The sequence below is a fragment of the Budorcas taxicolor genome, chromosome 22 (genome assembly GCF_023091745.1).
Source record: "Budorcas taxicolor isolate Tak-1 chromosome 22, Takin1.1, whole genome shotgun sequence".
Lineage (NCBI taxonomy): Eukaryota > Metazoa > Chordata > Mammalia > Artiodactyla > Bovidae > Budorcas > Budorcas taxicolor.
Genome location: NC_068931.1, coordinates 26,728,829 through 26,755,053, shown reverse-complemented (window position 1 = coordinate 26,755,053; position 26,225 = coordinate 26,728,829). Strand labels below are relative to the sequence as shown.

The 26,225-nt window shown below is 38.9% G+C and overlaps 1 protein-coding gene across 1 annotated transcript in view; it reads right to left on the bottom strand.

The window, feature by feature from the left end:
- DSC3 (desmocollin 3) overlaps nucleotides 1-26,225 on the bottom strand; it is a 52,014-nt gene that overhangs the window by 1,711 nt on the left and 24,078 nt on the right. Inside the window, exons 8-15 of the mRNA XM_052660472.1 lie at nucleotides 24,340-24,474; nucleotides 23,768-23,953; nucleotides 17,337-17,596; nucleotides 17,085-17,227; nucleotides 15,214-15,438; nucleotides 12,653-12,877; nucleotides 9,652-9,773; nucleotides 620-880 (exon numbers count right to left, since the gene is read on the bottom strand). Of these exons, the coding sequence (XP_052516432.1) occupies nucleotides 620-880; nucleotides 9,652-9,773; nucleotides 12,653-12,877; nucleotides 15,214-15,438; nucleotides 17,085-17,227; nucleotides 17,337-17,596; nucleotides 23,768-23,953; nucleotides 24,340-24,474 (1,557 nt within the window). The remainder of the gene's footprint in view (nucleotides 1-619; nucleotides 881-9,651; nucleotides 9,774-12,652; nucleotides 12,878-15,213; nucleotides 15,439-17,084; nucleotides 17,228-17,336; nucleotides 17,597-23,767; nucleotides 23,954-24,339; nucleotides 24,475-26,225) is intronic.

Below are 26,225 nucleotides of genomic sequence, written 5' to 3'. Positions count from 1 at the left end.
GCTCAGATGGTAAAGAATCTGCCTGCAATGTAGGAGACCAGGGTTCGATCCCTGAGTCGGGAAGATACCCTGGGGAAGGGAATGGCAACCCACTCCAATATTCTTGCCTGGGGAATCCCATGGACAGAAGATCCTGGCTAATTTGCATGGTGCTTTTACATGAAAAAAAAAAAAAGTTCAGACAGATCATATTATTTCATTTTCATTCTAGAATTCTGTACAGATGCCTTGCTTTCACAGAGAGATGCAGATTTGACTTGGGGATTTTTGTAATTGTGAAGAATAAGATTTCCCCCTCTATTTTTCTATATGAGAAGAGTTTGTGAGATAAACACACACCTAAAAATGAAATGTAACTTTAGTGAGGAAGAGTAGACTCCTTCAATTTTCATGAGATTTTAGAAATTAAGAAAAACGTGACAGATGAAATAAAATCTTTTAACTTAAGTAATGAAACAAAATCAAAGAGCAGGGGCAAAAATAGCCAGAGAGTGAGAGAGAAAGGATACTTTGGAGAATATGAAAAAGAAGTTTCTGAAAATAGATGTTAATCTCAATTTCCTAAAGTTCTCCACTGGGACATTTAAATTGTAGAGACAGCATGCTCAGGGAAACTCACTTCACCAAGACGGGGTTGAGTGAAATTTTGCCACTCGGAGTAAGTGTATCTGGAGTTCTCCACCTCAACAGCGCCTCCTCTGCAGGAGTCCAGGGTGTGATGATGCCCGGCCCCGCGGCACGACTCCAAGGTCTGGTGTCCTCCTTTCACCATTTCAATGGTTTCCTGCCCTCCATTATTTTTGACTCCAGATCCCATAGTACCACAAAAGCCCTGGTTAGCGTTGTTGACTGTCTGGGTCATAAACCCATTGGCAGAACACTGAAATAAAATAAAAGAAGACAATTCATATCGGTTGGAAATGGATTCAAAGTAAAGTCACAAGGAGGCAAAGGAGAGAGCTCGTTTACTCTTAAATTTTTTATTCATTCATTCATTCAACAGACATTCATCATTTTCAATTGTGTGCCCAGTCTAGGATGCAAAAATAGAGACATGGTCCCTCAGTGGCCCCAGTGAGCTCTTACTCCAATGAGGCAGAAAAACAGACAATTACTCTAGGAATATGATTACCATGATGTATAGGTGAACACATCAGAGGGCTTCCCTGGTGGTTCAGTTGGTAAAGAATCTGCGTGCAATCAAGAGACCACCTACAATGCAGGGGACGCAGGTTCAATCCCTCGGCTGAGAATATTTCTTGGAGAAGGAAATGGCAACCCACTACAGTATTCCTGCTTGGGAAATCCCATGGACAGAGGAGCCTGGTGGGCTACAGTCCATGGGGTCGCAAGAGTCAGATATGATTTAGCGACTACACCACCACATACGTGAATGCAGAATGCTAGAGGAACACAGAGGAAGAGTATGAAAATTCAAACTCAGAGAAACTAAGTGGGACATACTGAGGAAACTCCAAGCTGAGGGACTCCTACTTGAAATGGGAGAAGAATACATTATCTGCAAGAAGATCTAGATGCAAACACAGAGTTCCTCAAGGATTCTCAATTACAGCCTGTTGAGAATGGCTACCATAGATGGTTCAGAGACAGAGAGAAGGTAGAGAGGTCATAAAAGGCTATGCTAAAATTTTTTAGAAAATCTTGAAGACTATCAGTTCAGTTCAGTTCAGTTCAGTTGCTCGGTCGTGTCCGACTCTTTGTGACCCCATGGACCGCAGCACACCAGGCCTCCCTGTCCATCACCAACTCCCGGAGTTTACTCAAACTCATGTCCATTGAGTCAGTGATGCCATCCAATGATCTCATCCTCTGTCGTCCCCTTCTCCTCCTGCCCTCAATCTTTCCCAGTATCAGGATCTTTTCAAATGAGTCAGCTCTTCTCATCAGGTGGCCAAAGTACTGGTTTCAGCTTCAACATCAGTTCTTACAATGAATATTCAGGAGTGATTTCTTTTAGGATGGACTGGTTGGATCTCCTTGCAGTCCAAGGACTCTCAAGAGTCTTCTCCAACACCACACTTCAAAAGCATCAATTCTTTGACGCTCAACTTTCCTTATAGTTCAACACTCACATCCATACATGACTACTGGAAAAACCACAGCTTTGACTAGACAGACCTTTGTTGGCAAAGTAATGTCTCTGCTTTTTAATAAGCTTTCTAGGTTGGTCACAACTTTTCTGCCAAAGAGCAAGTGTCTGTTAATTTCATGGCTGCAGTCACCATCTGCAGTGATTTTGGAGCCCAAAATAATAGTCTGTCAGTGTTTCCAATGTTTCCCCATCTATTTGCCATAAAGTGATGGAACCAGATGCCATGATCTTAGTTTTCTAAATGTTGAGTTTTAAGCCAACTTTTTCACTCTCCTCTTTCACTTTCATCAAGAGGCTCTTTAGTTCTTCTTTGCTTTCTGCCATAAGGGTGGTGTCATCTGCTTATGTGAGGTTATTGATATTTCTCCGAGAGATCTTGATTTCAGCTTGGGCTTGATTCAGTCCAGCATTTCTCATGATGTACTCTTCATATAAGTTAAATAAGCAGGGTGACAATATACAGCCTTGATGTACTCCTCTTCCTACTTGGAACCAGTCTTGTTCATGTCCAGTTCTAACTGTTGCTTCCTGACCTGCATACAGATTTCTCAGAAGGCAGGTCAGGTGGTCTGGTATTCCCATCTCTCTCAGAATTTTGCAGTTTGTTGTGATCCACACAGTCAAAGGCTTTGGCATAGTCAATAAAGGAGAAGTAGATGTTTTTCTGGAACTCTTTTGCTTTTTCAATGATCCAATGAACGTTTGCAATTTGATCTCTGGTTCTTCTGCCTTTTCTAAATCCAGCTTGAACATCTGGAAGTTCACAGTTTGTGTACTATTGAAGCCTGGCTTGGAGAATTTTGAGCATTACTTTGCTAGAGATGAATGCAATTGTGCAGTAGTTTGAACATTCTTTGGCATTGCTTTTTTTTGGGATTGGAATGAAAACTGACCTTTTCCAGTCCTGTGGCCACTGCTGAGTTTTCCAAATTTGCTGACATATTGAGTGCAGCACTTTCACAGCATCATCTTTTAGGTTTGAAATAGCTCAATTAGAACTCCATCACCTCCACTAGTTTTGTTTGTAGTGATGCTTCCTAAGGCCCACTTGACTTTTCTTTCCAGGATGTTCAGCTCTTGGTGAGTAATCACACCATCGTGGTTATCTGGGTTGTGAAGATATTTTTTGTACAGTTCTCCCATGTATTCTTGCCACCTCTTCTTAATATCTCCTGCTTCTGTTAGGTCCATACCATTTCTGTTTTTTATTGTGCCCATCTTTAATAAAGTGTTCCCTTGATATCTCTAATTTTCTTGAAGAGATCTCTAATCTTTCCCATTCTATTGTTTTCCTCTATTTCTTTGCATTGATCACTGAGGAAGGCTTTCTTATCTCTCCTTGCTATTCTTTGGAACTCTGCATTCAAATGGATATATTTTTCCTTTTCTCCTTAGCCTTTTGCATCTCTTCATAGCTGTTTGTAAAGCTTCCTCAGACAACCATTTTGTCTTTTTGCATTTCTTTTTCTTGGAGATGGTCTTGATCACTGCCTCCTGTACAGTGTCATGAACCTCCATCCATAGTTCTTCAGGCAGTCTGTCTATCAGATCTAGTCCCTTGAATTTATTTGTCACTTCCACTGTATAGTTGTAAGGGATTTGATTTAGGTCATACCTGAATGGTCTAGTGGTTTTCTCTACCTTCTTCAATTTAAGTCTGAATTTGGCAATAAGGAGTTTATGATCTGAGCCACAGTCAGCTCCCAGTCTTGTTTTTGCCAACTGTATAGAGCTTCTCCATCTTTGGCTGCAAAGACTATAATCAGTCTGATTTCGGTATTGACCATCTGGTGATGCTCATGTGTAGAGTTTTCTCTTGTGTTGTTGGAAAAGGGTGTTTGCTATGAACAGTGCATTCTCTTGGCAAAACTCTGTTAGCCTTTGCCCTGTTTCATTCTGGACTTCAAAGCCAAATTTGCCCATTACTCCAAGTGTTTCGGAGAAGGCAATGTCAACCGACTCCAGTACTCTTGCCTGGAGAATCTCATGGACGGAGGAGCCTGGTGGGCTGCAGTCATGGGGCTGCTAAGAGTCGGACACGACTGAGAGATTTCACTTTCACTCTTCACTTTCATGCATTGGAGAAGGAAATGGCAACCCACTCCAGTGTTCTTGCCTGGAGAATCCCAGGGACGAGGGAGCCTGGTGAGCTGCTGTCTATGGGATCGCACAGAGTCAGACACGACTGAAGCAACTTAGCAGCAGCAGCAGCTAGGTGCTTCTTGACTTCCTATTTTTGCATTCCAGTCCCCTGTAATGGGAAGGACATCTTTTTTGGGTGTTAGTTCTAGAAGGTCTTGTAGGTCCTCATAGAACCATTCAACTTCAGCTTCTTCAGCATTATTGGTCGGGGCAGAGACTTCGATTACCGTGATATTGAATGGTTTGCCTTGGAAATGAACAGAGATCATTCTGTTGTTTTTGAGACTGCATCCAAGTACTGCATTTCGGACTCTTTTGTTGACTATGGTGGCTACTCCATTTCTTTTAAGGGATTCTTGCCAACAGTAGTAGATATAATGGTCATCTGAAGTAAATTCACCCATTCCAGTCCATTTTAGTTCACTGATTCCTAAAATTCTGATGTTCACTATTGCCATCTCCTGTTTGACCACTTCCAATTTGCCTTGATTCTTGGACCTAACATTCCAGGTTCCTATGCAATATTGCTCTTTACAGCATTGGACTTTACTTCCATCACCAGTCACATCCACAACGGGATGTTTTTGCTTTGGCCCTGTTTCTTCATTCTTTCTGGAGTTAGTTCTCCACTGATCTCTAGTAGCATATTGGGTGTCTACCAACATGGGGAGTTCCTCTTTCAGTGTCCTATCTTTTTGCCTTTTCATACTGTTCATGAGGTTCTCGAGGCGAGAATACTCAAGTGTTTTACCATTCCCTTCCCCAGTGGACCACATTTTGTCAGAACTTGAAGACTATGGGGACTCAAAATGGGGTTTTAACAACAGGCAGGGGACTTTTTTGTTTTTGTTTTTGCAGGACTAGGTCTTAGCTGCAGCAAGAGGAATCTTTGTTTTGGCATGCAGGAACTTTAGTTGCCACATGTGAACTCCTTGTAGCATGCAGGATCTAATTACCTAACCAGGGATCTAACCTGGACTCCCTGCATTGGAAGTGTGGAGCCACTAGACCACTTGGAAGTCCCAGGTGACATATTTTCTCTAAATAATATTAGACAACAATGTGAAAGACAATACAAAGGAGACAAGTTTAATGTCATGGATATCAGAGAAGTCACGAATAATTCTAGATGAAAAATGACAAGGATCTAAACCAAAGTAGAAACAGTGACGATTAAAAGAAGAGGATGGACTTCATAGAGAGCTTACTGTTGGTTAGATGGATGAGGCAGCACAGGGAAGGGTCGGGAGTTATTCCTATGTGTCCTGCTTGTGCAACTAGATAGACGGCATAATTCACAGAAATGAAGGATGCACTTGTGGGTGAGAGGAGGGTGAGCAAGTCAGTTTTGGACATGGTAAACTTGAGAAACCTGTGGTTATCCAAGATGAGTATATGAGAATGTGGTCTGGACCTCAGGTGAGAGACCTGAGCTAAAGTATAATTCTGGGAGTCATTTCCATGTCGCGGGAGCTGAAACCATGGGAGTAAATGATCTCATCCAGAGAAAACTGCAGACTGAAAGAAAACAAGCTAAGAATCGAACAACAGGAAAAATCATGTTTTAAAGGGTGGATAAAGGAATTAGAGCTGTGACAGAATTGATTTTTCAGAATTGATTCAGAATTGTGACAGAATTGATTCAATTTCTGGAATAGCCACGGAGATAATATATAACCAAAAAAGCATGACTCTGAAGCTAAGAGAGGATTAGGGTAAGGTCAATGGTTCAGAAACAATCCAAGTAGGGTAAGAACTGGCTCAAAAAAAGTAAGCACCCATGAGTCAAGTAAAAAAGTGGCCAGTGGTGATCCTTGTCAGGAAAATTTCCACAGAGTGCTGGGTGAACAGGACTATCATCTTGGAGAAATTGAGTAAAAATCTTTCTCTCAAAAAAATCAGTTTCAAAGAAAAAGAAATACGGAGGGATCTAGGGGAAGTCAGAGTCAAGACAATGTTTGAAAATGGAAAAGATTTGATTAAACAGTAACTTAATTGTGGAACTGCACGTCAACCCTCCAGGTCACTGGGGAGAATGTGAGTTATAGCAAATCATAACCTTGGTGCACCAGTTCAAACTGTAAAGCTTCACTTTCATGACAACACCCCCAGTATAAATAGGTACCGTTATGTCATCTTCTTACCAATTTATTTTTTATATTTAATAGGCAGAGTCGCTATCAAAAGTTTTCAAGATGATTCACTGAATCTGAAATATATCCATAAAAGTCATATATACTATTTCACTGCCTTAGGAAAAAACTACAAGGAAAGAGAACTGAAAAGTAGCCATTTGGTGGCACTGCTACTCTACATTTTTCGCTTAGGTTGTTGCTTCAGTAAAATTCTATTACCAAAAAAAAAAAATCCTTATTATCAAATCCTCTTGATGGCATGATTTAGTCATTATAAGTACATGTTCAGAGATCATATTTTGAAGCTAATGAAGGGGAAATTGGAAATAAACTAAAATCAAACCTGAACCCACAGAGCCGTTTCACATTCTCTCTCATCTTGGTTCCTTCCTACCCACCTTCCAGGACCTCCCTCAAGTTTATTTTCACGGGGCATTAGCAACTCCTTCTCCACATCAAGGATTTTCAGATTTACTTTTTCAGTTTTGATATTTTACCCAACTCGTAACCCCATGTGAATGCCTTTGACTTAAACATGGATCTAAATTTACCAACTTTACTCACTGCATTAAAATAAGTTTACATATAAACTGTGAAATATTGTTGCATTTTGTAAAAATATGCCTATAATTACAAACTGGTATAAAATTAATAATTTCAAGTCCTTTTGGTTAAGCGTCTGTCTACAAAGCGGGAGACCCGGGTTCAATCCCTGGGTCGGGAAGATCCCCTGGAGAAGGAAATGGCAATCCACTCCAGTGCTATTGCCTGGAAAATCCCATGGACAGAGGAGCCTGGTAGGCTACATGTAGTCCATGGGGTCACAAAGAGTCGGACACGACTGAGCGACTTCACTGCACTTGAGAAGCGCTAGTAACAGAGAACAGGTAAATAGGTGTGAGTATGTTATAGTGAAGCAGCTGATCAGCGTCACCAACTCCAGTGTCAAATGGCAAAGAAAAAACAGTGAGTACAACTCAGTCATTCCATTCCTAGACATAAAATAAGAAGTTACTACGAGTAAAATAGGGATAAGAAATATTTTAAATGTATAAATAAGATTGTTGACCACCAACCATGGTGTAATGGTAAAAGAATCTGTCTGCCAATGCAGGAGATGCAGGAGACGTGGGTTTGATCCCTGAGTTAGGGAGATCCCTAGAGGAGAAAATGGCAGCCCACTCCAGTATTCTTGCCTGGAAAATCCCATGGACAGATGAGCATGGCAAGCTAGAGTTGATGGGGTGACAGAGTCGGATATGACTGAGCACTCAAGATTGTTTACTTTTAAATAACAAAATAAAAAGTAGAGTCGATGTGACAGAAGCTATAAGCCAGGGACAGTGATTTTATATCAGGCCTTTTCTACATCTCAAGGTGAATATAGATATTTCTTATCAACTGTTTTCCTTTCACTTCCTTCCTACCATCAGACAAAATCACAGCTCATCTATGTTTGACATGCCTGCATGAGGAACCCTGTAATTATTTCTCCATTCATAAAATAGATTTAGTCCCCAGTCCTTGACTCATACTCTCTGGGCTTCCCTGGTAGCTCAGCTGGTAAAGAATCTGCCTGCAATGCAGGAGACCCCAGTTCAATTCCTGGGTTGGGAAGATCCCCTGGAGAAGAGATAGCCTACCCACTCCAGTATTCTTGGGCTTCCTTGGTGGCTCAGCTGGTGAAGAATCTGCCTGCAATGGGGGAGACCTGGGTTCAATCCCTGAGTTGGGAAGATCCCCTGGAGAAGGGAAAGGCTACCCATTCCAATATCCTGACTTGGAAAATTCCAAGGACTGTAGTCCATGGGGTTACAAGAGTCGGACACGACTAAATGACTGCAACCCCATCGACTCAGGCCTGCCAGGCTCCTCTGTCCATAGGATTTTCCAGGCAAGAATACTGGATTGGATTACTATTTCCTCTTCTAGGGATCTTCCTGACCCAGGGATCAAACCCACGTCTCCTGCATCTCCTGCTTTGGCAGGCAGATTCTTTACCACTGCAACATGGTTGGTGGTCAACAATCTCATTTATACATTTAAAATATTTCTTATTCATCCATATTTTGATTTTCCCATAATCATTATTCTAGAAGAGTTATCTAGCTCATGCTGAAACTACCAAAAGATCCCAAAAATTTATCCTCCCCAGTCCTATGTCTTCCTAATCTTATTGGTCAGCATACAAGTTCGGCATAACACTACTTACATTATGCCACTTTCAAGCAGAAAAGCCATGACTAGCTCTCGCTTATCAAGAGAATAAATCTGAAACCCTTTAGTGTGGCATATAAAAGTCTCCTCTCCCACTGCTTTTTTATTATATCCTCTTCCTCCAGAACCTAATTCAAGTGTCAAATCTCTATTCCAGAACATCATTTCTTCCATTTTCAATCAATTTATGTACTATTTGTTGAATAATCCTTAAATTTGGCCATCTCCTTTTTACATTCATTAAGCTGTTGTTCATATCTTCACTTGCAAACCCTTCCTATTATTTAAGTTACAGACTAATCTGTGAATCTTCCACCAGGCAATTCCGTTTGATCCAGACATCATGAATATATTTTGCAGCATCTATATCTTTGAACTCCACCTGTACCCTAACAAATTGGTGCTATTTACTGTCATGTTCCTATTTAGTTTTCCCACAAGAGTAGATTCAATTTTTCATAATGTGAAATCTTTTTGAGGTGAGAATATGCCTTATAAGAACTCTTTCATATATTTCCCCCCAAAGAGAAGCATAGGCCCAAGCACCACAGAAATATGTAAGAAAAAATAATGGCAGTTATCTTCCAATCTAAACCTGTCCCACACACACATACATTTTTTAAAACACATATATCTTTTTTATATTTTCTTAGTTTATCTTGAGAGTTCTCAGCAAGTTTTTCCAATTATAAATGGTCAAAGAGTGAGATAAACAAATAATTTCTGAAAATACATGTTGTGGAGAGCAGTCAAAAAAGATTGCTCTTATAGTAAATTCACAACATCAAAGCAGTAGTAGTAAATCATAACATGAGAGGATGGAAAAAAGATAACTAAAACAATATATCTGGTGTAAGATGTTTAATAAAAGCCGCTACATAAGTCTTTGAATATTGGCAGATAAAATATTTATGCCTACAAAATCTGATCAAATTAAGAATATAAATTAACTTCTAAATTTTGTAGTAACTTCCTATGGATGAGTTAAAGAAATTATGGAAAATACTCAGAGATAAATATCTGTTTTTTTAAAAAATCACTTACCACCTTATCATCTCCAGGTGCTTCTGTGTTTGATATAATTAGATTTTGCTGGGCCAAATCTTCTGGAAAAGCTTTTTTATTTCTGGCACTAACAATTCCACATACTAAAGTTAGCAATATAGCTGAGTTAAAAACAAAAACAAAAGTTTAACATGCGTAGAATAAAATACTCATCTTTTATTTCTTATTACCTAAGATACACAAGAAGAAAATAAGACACTGAACATGGTGCCCCACAGATGACCTTGGCCTTTCTAAAGTAATAGGCCATGATTTAGCTTACTTTTAAATTTAAAGTAATTATATTTATATTTTTATTACAGCCCTCTTTAAGAGTTTGAATTCCACCCACCATTTAAGTATTTCAAATCATGAATTTTTTAAAAATTAATGATATTTATTTAGACAAAGACTTTAAAAAGATTTACTGACTCACAAAAGAATGATTCGCCAATGTGAAAATATAACAAAACAGACTTCTCCCCCCACCACCGCCCACCCCAGAATAGAGTTATCTCCCCAGGTATCTTAATTAAATTTACTTTGTAATTTACATATTCAGAATTCTTATTCTACCTCATGTACAAAGCTGGAATATGTGATAATAAAACTAATAGCAACAGCAACCACAATTCTTTACAAGGTTCAGTAAGCCCTCATACCAAGGATTGCCAGCCTATAGCCCTGAATCCAGCCCACCATGCTGTGTATCACTCATGAGCTGTGGTTTTTATATTTGTAAATGACTGAAAAATTTCAAAAGAATAATAGTTAATTACATGTGAACAGTATATGAAATTCAAATTTTAATGTCCATAAATCAAATTCTAATGGAACACAGTCATGCCAATGGTTTAAATATTTTCTATGGCTGCTCTCTTGATACAAGAGCAAATGTGATTGGTTACAACTGAAACCATACAGCCTGCAAAGTTTAAAATATATACTAGCTGGCCCTTTACAGGGGCTTCCCCTGGTAGCTTAGATGGAAAAGAATCCACCTACAATGTAGGAGACCCAGGTTTAATCCCTGGGTCCGGAAGATCCCCTGGAGGAGGAAATGGAAAGTGGACCAACCCCAGTTACATTGTGGCCCCTTGCTACTTTTCTGGCTCCATTTCTTACTCCTCTTCCCTCATCCCCTACTCTCAAGCCACTTCAAGCTCCTTGCCTTCCTTGATTTCTCTAAGCATTCCCTCACCTTAGGGCCTCTGAACTGACTTTACCCTCTGACCAAAAGCTCTTGGCTGATTCTTTCAAAAATCATCAAGGATAACCTTCTCACTTAGGCTGGCCCAACCACCTATTGAAAATGACCATCACTAACATTCAACCCCACCCTCACCCATACACACTCTACCACACTATAGACCCTAATTATTTCGCTCCATTTTTCCCTCCAGGGTGTTTAATTCATTTATCACTTTACTGTCACAGGAAGACTTTGTTTTGGTTTGTTAATTTTCATCTGCTTTGTCCATTGATGAAACCCAAGCACCTAGACACTTCCAGTATATAGTAGGTGCTCAACATATATTGGGCTTCCCTGATAGTTCAGTTGGTAAAGAATCCACCTGCAATGCAGGAGACCCTAGGTCAGTAAGATCCCCTGGACAAGGGATAGGCTACCCACTCCAGTATTCTTGGGCTTCCCTTGTGGCTCAGCTAGTAAGGAGAAAGGAAAGGCTACCCGCTCCAGTATTCTGGCCTGGAGAATTCCATGGACTGTATATGGGGTCGCAAAGAGTCAGACACGACTGAGTGACTTTCACTTTCTCTTTTTCAACATATATTAGTATTTATTTTGTTGAGTTGATGAAAAACAATGAACACATTACAAATGTACCATGCACTGTTTTAAGCTCTTCATATGCATTAACTCAGTGAATCTTCAGTGTTACCCCATAAAATAGCTATTATAGGGCTTTCCTGGTGGCTCAGTGGTAGAGAATCCACCTGCCAATGCAGGAAACATGGGTTCAAACCCTGGTCCAGGAAGATCCCACATGCTGTGGGACAACCAAGCCCATGAGCCACAATTACTGAGCCCATGTTCTAGAGCCCGTGAGTGACAACTACTGAGCCCACATGCCACAGTTCCTGAAGTGCATGCCCTCGAGCCCATGCTCCACAGCAAGAGAATACACGCAATGAGAAACCTGCGCACTGAACTAGAGAGTAGCCCCCACTCACTGCAACTTGAGAAAAATCCCCAGGCATGCAGCAATGAATACCAAGCACAGCCATAAATGAATAGATAAATAAAACTTGTTTAAAAATAAATAAGAAAATAAGCTGCTACAGTCATCCCCTTTACTGAGGAGGAAACTGAAGCACAGTAAAAAGTAACTTGCCCCATATAACACAGCTTAAAAATAATACAGCCAGAGTCCAAAACCAGACAGTCTGGTTCCAGAGTCTTACTCTTAACCACTTGTCCTATCACAGAATAAAGGAACAACAGCTAAAATAGGCTGAAGGACTGGATGGAAATGAAAAGACAAGAAAAAACATGGCACTATTGGGAACTATACAACTGATAAGAAGGAGGTTAACAGAATTTAATAAAGCTGGTAGGGTACAACTAAGAAGAAATACTGCTGTGATTTGAACATCTCCCACAAATCTGTAACTGAAATGAAATGATGTAAAATGCAAGTGGCTTTTGGTGGACTTGCATGTGGCAGAAGTTTTTAGATTGTTTGATTTGACCTTAAATGGGGTAGTACGAGGACCAAGAAATAAAAGCTACAGCATGACGGGTTTGGCACGATCTAAGGAATTTTCAATGGTTCTGTCCCAGTATGAAGTCTCTGATCTCAAAAAGGATCTTGCTACCTCTCACAGAAAGAGGCAATCCGAACTCAGAAAATCACACAAAAAGGAATTTGTAAAGGGGACTCATGTCTGATGGATGGTTGGACAAGATTTCTTTTTAAAGACCTTTTCTTGCACTCATATTTATCTTTTATGTTGACATTGGGTAAGTAAAGGGACTTACAAAAAAGTAGTGCTATGCCCAGAAGTATGGCAAGGATCGCCCATTTGCCAAGTATCACGTCCGCGCTCCGTGCAGTGCTCCGGCATTGAAAGGGGTTAGTACAATCACAGAGGTTCACTCTCAAGGTTTTTGTTGCAGATAGCCCTGCTCTGTCTTTTACAGCAACAGGAATGAAATATTCTTGAAATTGGGCATTTTTCTGATATGCAAGACGGGCAGCTGTATCTGAAAGAAAATAAAGGAATTATATTTTTAATGAACGTGGATTCCTACTTTAAAATTTGTTCTACCACCTCTATTTTTTAAAGATATCATTCTCGGGGAACTACCTGCCACGTGAAAATGGATAAAGAAAGGTGACGATCTTCAACCTTTTCAAGTACTAATACCACCGTATATATGTCACCCACTATAACTTTTTCGAAGAGAGGCTTGAAGAAATAACTTGGCATTGCAGTGACCCAGTAGCATTTCAGCAATATTTAATACCCCCTTATCTCTTCTCTTATCAACAAGCTAATGACGCTAGATTGGCTCTTGACATACACTCTAAGCATTTCTCTAAAGTAGCAGGTTACGATACTCATAAAAAATTAACACCAACCAGTTATACATAACAGATGTCCCACGTTCGTATTCTCTTATTTATTTACCTCCTGGTACCTGTCCACTGTCTTTAGGTATAAGACAATTTTTCAAAACACAACAGACCCTTGGTTAATAACGCCTTCCCTCTGGAAGTAATCTCAATACCAGAAAGCTAATGAACATCCTCCAGGCTAGGTAGGCTCACATCAACATGGATATAGTTATATCCTAACAACACAAATTTCTACAAACTGTGATATTTCCCCCATGATCTTGTTACCTTATTTCAATGATCCATATTATCAACTGACCAAAAGCTCCACACACTTTCAATGGCAATGACAATCTTTTGGGTTTTGTAATAAATGAAATGACAAAATACGGCAATGTACCTCCTGGAAGTGATCTGTAATGTTTAAGCATTTCTTAAATGCACTGTTACAGCTATTAAGAACTTCAAAGATTTCTGGCTGTACCTCAGACCCAAAGCTCCCCAGAGGAATGTGAATTACCACTGAGGGTTATTTGGAACTTTTGCAGGATTATATTGTGCCGTAAGTAAAACCTTTCAAGTCCCTCTCGTCCCTCAAGACCACAAGCTGAGCCATATCTATGTCTCATTCATTCATATTAGCGCAGCAGCCTCTGACTTTTCTTGCCATTCAACTCTGTCCTCTTCAGATTACCCTCCTAATTGTTATCCCTGTCACTTCTTTAAAGACATAAATCCAATACAGCATTGCCTTGCATGCACACTCTCAATGCGTACCTGCTATCACCAGCCATACAAAGGTCAGTCTGGCTGGTACAGAAGGCCCTTCACCACCAGATTCCATCCTTCCTCCTGCCAAGCTCTCCTACTAAAACCTTCTAAACACCAATGCTTACTTATTGCCCTGGTACTTTCCTTCTTTTATGCATATTTGTTTATCAAACATTTATTAAGGAGTTAGTATCTACTAAGCACTGAATTAGGTGCTGGAAATACACAGATGGGTTATGAATGTTCTGAGGAAGTCATGTATTAGAACAGAAAGGTAAACAGATAATCATAAAACATGAAGATTATATGTAGACAGAATAGGTGGATAGTAGGTTCTTCATAAATATTATGAATTAATACCAAGCTAAGAAGTGGGCAGGCTTCCCTGATGGCTCAGTGGTAAAGAATCCGCCTGCCAAAGCAGCAGATGCAGAGTCAATCCTTCCTTCTCAGGAGGATCCCCTGGAGAAGGAAATGGCAACCCACACCAGTATTCTTGCTTGGGAAATTCCATGGACAGAGGATCCTTGTGAGCTGCAGTCCATGGGGCCACAAAAGAATCAGACATGACTCCGCAACTAACCAACGACAACAAAGAAGTGGGAAGGAGGTATTCTAGGCAGAAGGAACAGCATATGCAACAGTCGAATTGCATGAAAGAGCATAGCATAGTAACAAATCAGTAGTGATCTATGGCTGTAACATAGAAAATTGAAGCCTCTAGAAACTACCATTGGACTAGGTTGCGCTGCAGGCTTCAGTGGCTGGTCTCTATCCATAGCCTACCATGTTTCCTTCCAGAACATCACAGAGTGCTTATCGCATATACCCAGATAGCTCATTTCCAGAGTTTGCTTACACTAAAATTTAAGGTGCCCATCTTCTGTTTTTTCTTCATCTTACTGTAGTAACTTCAAAAACACAGCAAAAGCAATTTGTTTTAATAATAAGTTGCCCCATAGTTTAACAAGGGTTTTTGTCTTTGTTGTAACTGCAAATTTTGCCTTCATAAAAATTATGAGTTTTGTTTTCATTTTATGTATTAATATAATATATAACACAGGCCCCATACAATATTTGCAAAAGTTAAAGTTAGCCTTCTAAAATCTGTTCTCGAGAACCCATTTTACATTATGTTTCATGTGAATAAAGCAGTAAACACAGCCTCAGTTATTTCAGAGCATACAAATCATTATTTTTCATAAAATACCATTAACTCTGGTGATCGTCCATAGTCTGTTGATTTCTGGAGAAGTGTTTGCCAAGCTGAAGTAAAATGGAGCACCGTTGACAGAACTGTCACGATCAATAGCTGAAATGTCAACATACTCCATGTTTGCTTTGCAAATGACTAGATAATCTTGAAGTATTTCTGGTGGATTGTCATTCACATCCTCAATGCTAACTGCAAGGGTTCCAGTACATGATCTACCATCTAGGAAGAAAGAAAAAAAGTTGAGTGTAGTTCACAGTTTTTTAAGGAAAAAAAAAAAAATCAGCTCGATTCTAAATATGCATGGGCTTTTTAAATTTTTTAATTTTATGTATTTATTTATGGCTGTGCCAGGTCTTCATTGCTTGCACGTGGGCTTTCACTAGTTGTGGCAAGCCGAGGCCTCTCTCTAATTGCAGTGCGCTTCACATTGCACTGGATTCTCTGGCTGCCGAGCATGGACTCTGGGGTACATGGGCTCAGGAGTTGTGGCACACAGACTTAGTTGTCCCACAGCATGTGGGATCTTCCCAGACCAGTCCCCTGCATTGGCAGGCAGATTTTTTTTTTTTTTTTTTTTAAAAACAATGAGCCACCAGGAAAGCTCTGGGTTTTTTAAATAAATAAACTGATAATTAGAGAAAATGGCAAATAAGAAGGTAGATGGATAAATGAAACCTGTAGAGCATCTAAAATGACTACTGTGCTGTTGATAGTATCACATATAACTGCCCATAAACCTTTTACCAGAATTTTTACCAAAAAGTAAAAATAAATGTCTGAATCTCAAATTCTCTAGTTCCTTGGGTTCCTTTTGGTACAAATGTTAGAAAGAGTAAAGCGACCACAGAAAAGCTTTTCTAATCCTGGTATGCATTTTAACCATCTAGGCAGATTTTTTTTTTTAAATATATGATGTCCAGGCTCCCAGACCAGGGATTCTAATTCAGTTGGTCTAAGATAGTGTCTATACCTTGAAATTACTTTTAAACATCCCCAATTATTTTCATAGTTAGCCAGGGTTGAGAAATTCTGGGTTTCCTTAAGGAACAGAATGTAAAGAAAAAATCATTTTGACTCTATAGTCAGCTGAGCTATTTAATGATTTAATTTAAAAAGACATAAAGAGATCTAGAAGAGGCTGGTGAGACCATTTCATCTAGTCCTAGACTTGAGTTTCACCTCTGCCCTCTGACACAGAAATCTATAAGCTTGTAAGATGTTGCCATGCTAGGGGCACAAAGATAAAGAAGGCATGGTTTCATGTCACAGCAGTTTCACCTTGTCTTATGGTTAAAATAAATAGAAACAATCTTTAAAGTAATTTCTAAGAACTCTATCTACTTGGTGGCTCTGATAGTGAAGAATCTGCCTGCAATGCAAGAGACCTGGGTTTGATACCTGGGTTGAGAAAATCCCTTGGAGAAGGGAATGGCTACCCCGTCCAGTATTCTTGCCTGGAGAATCTCATGGATAGAGGAGCCTGGCAGGCTACAGTCCACGGGGTCACAAAGAGTAGGACACAACTAAGCGACTAAGACTTCAGTTTCAGCACAAGAATATGGGTTTCCCAGGTGGCGCAGAGGTAAAGAATCCTCCTGCCAATGCAGGACACACAAGAGACTCAGGTTCGATCCCTGGGTCAGGAAGATCCCCTGGAGAAGGAAATGGCAACCCACTCCAGTATTCTTGCCTGGAAAATCCCACGGAGAGAGGAGCCTGGCCAGCTACAGTCCATAGCGTCCCAAGAGTAGGATAAGACTGAGCACACAGACACGCACATAGCACAGGAGTAATTCTGCCCAGAAATAACTGCAGTTTATTCTCTAACTCTTCTGTAACATCCCAAATGAAAACTCGTGTTTTACCTTGATCTATTGCCAGGACGGTAATGTTATACAACTCATTTTTGGGTGTTATAACCTCCCTGTCCAAAGTTTTGGAAGTCTGTACTGAGCCTGAACCTTCATTAATGGTGATCCACTCTTTAGGATCATGCAATATTTTGTACCTGTTAATAAAAAATAAAAATGATTTTAGCACTATAAAATGCATTGATATATTAGTGTCTCAATCATTACAAATACATTGTAAGTATGTGGTTATAGATTTCTTTGTACCTTAAACCACTGGAACTTTTACTTTCAGGGTCATATGCCTCATAGCCATTGATCTTTGAACCCACTGCGGAGTTTTCTTTAATCTGTATATACTGGACTTCAGGGCGGCATTCAGGCCCTTCATCCTGATCCTTCACATGAACTGTAACCACAGCTCTGTTCATGGTTGTCATCCTGAGTGCAACATCTCTAGTAAATGGAGCTTCATTGGTCACTCCAATTTCCAGGACCACTTGATGGTTTTCTTCATAATCCAGTGGCTTTCAAAAAAGAAAAGGACAAGTATATCAACATCAGTGTAAAATACATTAGGTATTTCAAATAACAAGTGAACTTTTGTCACTATGAACAGTGCTGCATAAATTCTGTGCTCCCATTTAGCCAATATTGACTTTCTTCCTTCGCTAAAGAGAGGTAATTTTTCACTACGATTTTAGCAAAAGAGGCCTGAAAATTGTGGAATCCAATTCCTAAAATATTTCTATAGCTCATTCTTACAAAGGGAAAATATTCTGAACCTGAAGATAATACAAAAACAAGACAGAATTCTGGCCTTGTTTAGAAGACGAACTTAAGGGTCATCTGACTCATGGAGAATGTTCAACTTACTATTAATATTTTCCACTGACAAGGGCTCTTATAAAATTAGATGTTGACTTGAAACTGAAATGGTGCAGTGATTTTATCTCTGATAGAAACCATATTTCAAATGCATGTTTGAATTGTCCTGTAAGGCATACAACTAAGCAATCTTTATTTAAGCTTTTCCTTCTATCAAAATCCACACAGGTTCTCATTTCTTCTTAGAAATCTGCTTTGGCTTTTTGCCAATTCCTTCTTTGTTGAATAAAATTTTTACCCCTGTTCATCATCTACTTGCATGAAAATTTTATGTTTGACAATTTGAGAATTATACTTTGGTATCACTTGTAGTTTATCCAAAGAAATTCTCACAGTGAAAATGCAGAGGAGGTGATGCTTGCAGTAAAGAACTCACCTGCCAATGCAGGAGATGTAAGAGACACAGGTTCAATCCCTGTGTTGGAAAGATCCCTTGGAAGAGGGCATGGCAACCCACTCTAGTATTCTTGCGTGGAGAATCACATGGACAGAGGAGCCTGGCGGGCTATGTTCCATAGGGTGGCAAAAGAGTCAGACGCAACTGAAGCAACTTAGCATGCACACACCCAAGAAAAATATATGTGCTAGTTGGCACTATTATTATCATCATCCCCATTTTACAAAGCAGGAAAAAGAGAAGAGGAGATAAATTGGTTTTCCCATGGCCAAAAGAAACTCTTGCGCTAGAGTTTGAAGCCATGTAGTCTGGTTTAAGTCAGTATTCCTAACCACACGACTACAATTATGCTTAATTGATTCACCAGCCTCTGAAATCTTTTGAGCCAATTCTTTAATTACAGCTGATTTTTATACAGCAAATCAAGCTAAATCTAGAAAACACTATTTTACTGTACTGAAAAACTAAAGCATTTTCTTTTTTATTGAGGTATAGCTGATTTATAGTGTTGTATTAATTTCTGCTATACAGCAAAGTGATTCAGTTATACATATATATTGTTTTTTATATTCTTTTCCACAATGGTTTATCTCAGAATGTTGAATATTATTCCCTGTTTTATACAGTAAGACCTTGTTGTTTATCCATTCTATATGTAATAATTTGCATCTACTAACCTCAAACTCCCAGTCCATCTTTCCTCTTCTCCTCCTCCCCCCTGGCAATCACGTTTGTTCTCTACATTAGAACAATTTTTCTTTGATTCTTTTTCTGCTTATTAAATAATCACTGGCTAAATACTAAACAAAATCAAAACTGAAGAGCAAAATTTTTCATTTAAACCTTTCTCCACACCTGAGTATTATCAAGTTGAAGTACTAATGTGCTGTGCTTTGTTGCTTCAGTCATGTCCGACTCTGCGACACTGTGGACCATAGCCCACCAGGCTTCTGTCTTTTACATCTCCTGGATTGGCAGGTCGGTTCTTTACCACTAGCACCACCTGGGAAGCATACTAATACTAGTCCAATAAGAAGTCAAAAAAATTTCTGAATCTTAGAATCTGCAAAATGCATGTGAAACTCTTTTTGACTCTTTTATTAAAAGCTCAGAAAATGTATCACCAAGAGAGAAAAAGGACTGATGTCTGTTTATTTGTTGCTAATGAACACTCTCTCACAAATTACATGCATTGCTATGGTCATGCTGAGAGTTAGAGCATCTGCTAGTGATGAGAAATGGATAGGAATTTACAAAACAGCTGCTGCCCTGGAAAAAGTGCAGTTTGTTTGATCTAGAGTCACTTGCTATAAGCCCTAGAGTTTCTTTATGTAATTTTTAAGGCTCAAGCTAGATATTGCCTTAGTGGCTTAAACTCTTCAAAATTAGAAATCTGGTGAGATGAAACAATGATTATTGAAGAATTATGAATTCTCCTCAACCACAGGGTATCTTTTTGTTTCATCAACAGAAAAAAACTGTCCAAAAATATTCCATAATATCCCTTACCTGCACTAAGATGCTAACAACTCCCTAGAAAATGTAATGTGAAGATGGAACTAAAGATGCTCTATGTTAAAATGACCAAGGGAAAAAAGTCACAAAGTTGAAAGAATAACAGTGAATATTAGTATTAAATATGTTATTAAAACAACTATAATTCAGCTGGAAAAAATATGACCAAGCAGTAGAAGTGGGCAACAGAGGATAAAATGGTTGGATGGCATCACTGACTAAATGGACATGAGTTTGAGTCAACTCCGGGAGACAGTGAAGGACAGGGAAGCCTGGCATGTAGTTCATGGTGTCACAAAGAGTCAGACATGACTTAGCCAATGAACAACAACAAGTTGGAATCAAAGAAACATAGACTCAGATTTTGTCTCTACTACATCCAAGCTGTGTCACTTTGTGTAGGTTTCTTAATGTATCTGAGACTAAGTTTTCTCTTCTGTACAGTTCTCAGAATGACATTTAACACTAGTGCACACAGTAAGTGCTTTAAACTACAAGACAATTTTCTTTCTTGTTCTGGGTTAAGAACACAAAACCAAGGGTCTTTCCAGAAAGACCTTTTTCTGCCCTCATAATATGGATCCTAGAATGTAGTAGTGCAACCAACAGTACATTATATAGAACAAAGAGTATGTTTATTCAGTGCTGTTTGAGGTAATACTATATCTCATCTTCGATATCACCTTTTAAAAAGATCAACTACACCCAGGCTTATATTCAAAAGAGAAAGAGTGAGAACAATATGATCTAATAAATTATATCATTTAACTATTGTTAAAGGAATTGGAAATATTTATCCTAGACAGGGTAAGTCTCAAAGGACATAAAAGCCTTTTCAAAGCATTACACCTGTTCTGTAAAGCGTTAGATATAAAACCTGGTCCAAGACATGGGTTATAGAGAGAATAATTTAGACACAGTATAAATAAGACCTTCTGAGGATCAGAGCTCTCCAGACATGGAGTAAGCTACCAGTGGAGATGTCAAGATCCTTAATAATTGAGAATGTTCAAGCATAAGTAGGTGCCTAATAACTGATAACAAAATTATAGAAGAAAGACAGCATAAAAGCAGAACTGCTGGACTAAATAGATTAAGTTATCTTACAACTCATAAAGTGTATAATCTGAAACCATTTAATTGATTAAACCACTAATATATTAAAACTTAACTTGCCTCTTCAATATTCATAAATCAATGTGATATATCACAACAAATTGAAAGATAAAAATCATATGATTATCTCAATAGATGCAGAGAAAGCTTTTGACAAAATTCAACATCCATTTATGATATAAAAAAAAAAAACCTCAGAAAGCAGGCATAAAAGGAACATACCTCAACATAATAAAAGCCATATGCGATAAACCCGTAGCAAACATTATCCTTAATGGTGAAAAATTGAAAGCATTTCCCCTAAAGTCAGGAACAAGACAAGGATGCCCACTCTCACCACTACTATTCAACACAGTTTTGGAAGTTTTAGCCACAGCAATCAGAGAAGAAAAAGAAATAAAAGGAAGCCATATTGGAAAAGAGAAGTAAAACTCTCACTGTTTGCAGATGACATGATCCTCTACATAGAAAACCCTAAAGACTCCACCAGAAAATTACTAGAGCTAATCAATGAATATAGTAAAGTTGCAGGATATAAAATCAACACACAGAAATCCCTTGCATTCCTATACACTAACAATGAAAAAACAGAAAGAGAAATTAAGGAAACAATTGCATTCACTGTTGCAATGAAAAGAATAAAATACTTAGGAATGAAGCTACCTAAAGAAACAAAAGACTGATATATAGAAAACTATAAAACATTGATGAAAGAAATCAGAGATGACACAAATAGATGGAGAAATATACCATGTTCATGGATTGGAAGAATCAATATAGTGAAAATGAGTATACTACCCAAAGCAATCTATAGATTCAATGCACTCCCTATCAAGCTACCAATGGTATTTTTCAGAGAACTAGAACAAATAATTTCACAATTTGTATGAAAATACAAAAAAAAACCTCAAATAGCCAAAGCAATCTTGAGAAAGAAGAATGGAACTGGAGGAATCAACCTGCATGACTTCAGGCTCTACTACAAAGCTACAGTCATCAAGACAGTATGGTACTGGCACAAAGACAGAAATATAGAGCAATGGAACAAAATAGAAAGCCCAGAGATAAATCCACACACCTGTGGACACCTTATCTTTGACAAAGGAGGCAAGAATACACAATGGAGAAAAGACAATCTCTTTAACAAGTGGTGCTGGGAAAACTGGTCAACCACTTGTAAAAGAATGAAACTAGAACACTTTCTAACACCATACACAAAAATAAACTCAAACTGGATCAAAGATCTAAATGTAAGACCAGAAACTATAAAACTCCTAGAAGAAAACATATGCAAAACACTCTCTGATGTAAATCATAGCAGGATCCTCTATGACTCACCTCCCAGAGTAATGGAAATAAAAGCAAAAATAAACAAATGGGACCTAATAAAAATTAAAAGCTTTTGCACAATGAAGGAAACTATAAGCAAGGTGAAAAGACAGCCTTCAGAATGGGAGAAAATAGCAAATGAAGCAACTGACAAAGAATTAATCTCAAAAATATACAAGCAACGCCTGCAGCTCAATTCCAGAAAAATAAGCAACCCAATCAAAAAATGGGCCAAAGAAGAAGACATACAGATGGTTAACAAACACCATGAAAAGATGCTCAACATCACTCATTATCAGAGAAACGCAAATCAAAACCACAATGAGGTACCATCTCACGCCAGTCAGAATGGCTGCTATCAAAAAGTCTACAAACAATAAATGCTGGAGAGGGTGTGGGGAAAAAGGAACCCTATTACACTGTTGGTGGGAATGCAAACTAGTACAGCCACTATACATTGGAAAAGACTCTGATGCTGGGAGGGATTGGGGGCAGGAGGAAAAGGGGACAACAGATGATGAGATAGCTGGATGGCATCACCAACTCGATGGACATCAGTTTTAGTGACCTCCAGGAGATGGTGATGGACAGGGAGGCCTGGTGTGCTGCTATTCATGGGGTTGCAAAGAGTTGGACATGACTGAGTGACTGAACTGAACTGAACAGCCACTATGGAGAACAGTGTGGAGATTCCTTTAAAAACTGAAAATAGAACTTCCATATGACCCAGTAATCCCACTGCTGGGCATACACACCAAGGAAACCAGAGTTGAAAGAGACACGTGTACTCCAATGTTCATCGCAACACTGTTTACAATAGCCAGGACATGGAAGCAACCTAGATGTCCATCAGCAGATGAATGGATAAGAATGCTGTGGTACATATACACAATGGAACATTACTCAACTATTAAAAAGAATGCATTTGAATCAGTTCTAATGAGGTGGATGAAACTGGAGCCTATTATACAGAGTGAAGTAAGTCAGAAAGAAAAACACCAATACAGTATACTAATGCAAATATATATGGAATTTAAAAAGATGGTAACAATGACCCTATATGTGAGACAGCAAAAGAGACACAGATGTAAAGAACAGTCTTTTGGACTCTGTGGGAGAAGGCGAGGGTGGGATGATTTGAGAGAATAGCATTGAAACATGTATAATATCATATGTGAAATACATCGCCATCTAGGTTTGATGCATGAGACAGGGCACTCAGGGCTGGTGCAATGGGATGACCCTGAGGGATGGGATGTTGGGGGAGGTGGCAGGGGGGGCTCAGGATGGGGAACACATGTACACCCATGGCTGATTCATATGAATGTATGGCAAAAACCATCACAATATTGTAAGGTAATTAGCCTCCAATTAAAATAAATTAATTTTAAAAAATAAAAGCAAAAGAAAAAAAAAACTTGCCAAATTGTCAATTATTCATTATTTACTGTACCTTTACAACAGACAAAACACCTTCATTAGTTGCTTTGTCTGTACTGATTTTGAAATGTCCATTTTCATTGCCCTTTAAAATAGTAAAATTGGCTCTCCAATTGGCAGTGTTAATCAAATCCTTATCTTCTATAGGTATTCTTAGAATTTCCACATTGACCATGTTTTCCTCGACTGATGCTTCATACTGAAACAGAGAGAACTCATTAAAACCTTATCTTATAAGGGAAACTTCTACAAAGAAAGTAAAACATGTCTTTCACTCCAAAAGTACTTGTTCTTAAAGCTTTTGCCTAGATTATTTCAAAACATGAATCATGAAAGCATTGTTTTATTAAGGGTTACTTTTACATGAATGAAGAACTTTGCTACAAATGAAGACTAATACCATAGCCTTTAACAAAAGAAAGATAATATAAATACCAATATGAATAAATAAAAGAGATTTATATGCCATCTGTTTCATTTTATTGATAAAATAAGCATAGATACTTTGAAGAATGATAAATACTTTATTAATTCAGATTAAATTAAAAACAGCAATAGAAATCAATTTTTATATTATCCACTTACAGCATTTTGTCTGAAAGTGGGCAAATTGTCATTTGAATCTTTAACTGTTATGATGCAAGTTGCTGTACTCATCAATCCAAAAAACTGGCCATCCATATCTTGTACTTTCATTATCAATGAGTATTTGTCTGCAACCTGAAAACAAAGGAAATATGTAATTAGTTTTGAAAACCTTTGTTTGGATGTATAAAGGAAACCACAGTGGCACACACTTCTATTAATGTGTATCCATGCTTTTACTTGACTTCCCTATTTGTATACACCCAAAAGCATGGTAGACAGGAAGAAAGCTGAAAGTAGGCAGAGCTTCAGTGACAAAGATCCATAGTAAGAAAGTAGATTTACATTTTAGGTTGCAGGTAATAGAAGGTTTTATGGGAGTCATATGGGGAGTAAAAAATAGGAACATTTGAGTTTTAGAAAGAATGTTTTTAAAGAAGGTTGAGCATAATTGGGAGTGAACTGAGCTGGAATTCCAAGGAACCTGTTGAAGCCTCCTGAAACAGTCAAAAGCTGGGGCATTAGCAATAAGAACAAAAAGCAAGGGTGATAGGAAAGTTATTTATAAGTCAAAATGCAGTTTGACTTGAGAACAGATTGTATGCATAGTTACGAAAGAAAGAGGGGCTGAGGATGCTGCTCTGGGGTCCTACTTAGATAGATGGGCAGACAGAGGTATCACCAACCAATACAGGAAGACAGTGATTCCTTGAGGAGGAAAGTACTGGCAAGGTTGGCAAGGAGGAGTGAAAAAAATGAGTTTTTCCTGGTGTATATTGAATTCTATATTCCTGTGGGAAATCTAATGGAAGCAGAGTGGCTTCCCTGACGGCTCAGTGGTAAAGAATATGCTTGTAATGCAAGAGACTCAGGAGATCCAGGTTCGATCCCTGGGTCAGGAAGATCCCCTAGAGGAAATGGCAACCCACTCCAGTATTCTTGCCTGGAGAATCCCACGGACAGAGGAGGCTGGTGGGCTATAGTCCAAAGGATCACAAAGAGTCTGACATGAGTGAGTGCACACACACACACGGGAAGTCTAAGGAGAAAGGTCGAGAAGACAGCTGAATAGATAGACTTATACTTAAGGGAAGCTCAAGGACTGAAATACCAATCTTGGGGTCAGCAGTAGCTGGAGAGTGATTGAAATTATGGCAAGAATCAAATTTCCAGGGAAAGAGTGAGTGAAAGTCGCTCAGTCGTATCAGACTCATTGCAACCCCACGGTCTGTACAGTCTATGGAATTATCCAGGCCAGAATACTGGAGTGGGTAGCCTTTCCCTTCTCCAGGGGATCTTCATAATCCAGGAATTGAACCCAGATCTCCTGAATTGCAGGTGGATTCTTTACCAGCTGAGCCACAAGGGAAGCCCAAGACTACTGAAGTGGGTAACCTATCCCTTCTCCAGAGGATCTTCCTGCCCAAGGAATCAAACCAGGGTCTCCTGCATTGCAGGTGGATTATTTACCAACTGAGTTATCAGGGGAGAGAATAAAGGATGAGAAAAGCAGAGGATGTAAGGAACACTAGTATTTCATGCTTAGAAGTAAGAAGAATAAGCAAAGGACAGATGCTCAAAACAAAAGATCAGGGAAGCAGGAGGAGAACCAGAAATCCAAGAGAAGAGAGAGTTTTCATAATTGCCAGCAATAGAGCTTTAATAATTAACCACTGGATTAGGCAGTTAGGTGATCACTGTTGACCTCTGAGATTGGAGTTTGCAGATAGTGTGCTGATGCTGAAATGGACTCACTGGTTTGTGGCACAATCACCCCTGTTGCCCTCTCTTCATTTTACTCTTGTTTAGCCACTCCTTTCATTCTTTTATTTTTCATCATTTTCTATTTCCCTCTATCCCTTCCTTGGTCTTTATTTTACTCATCC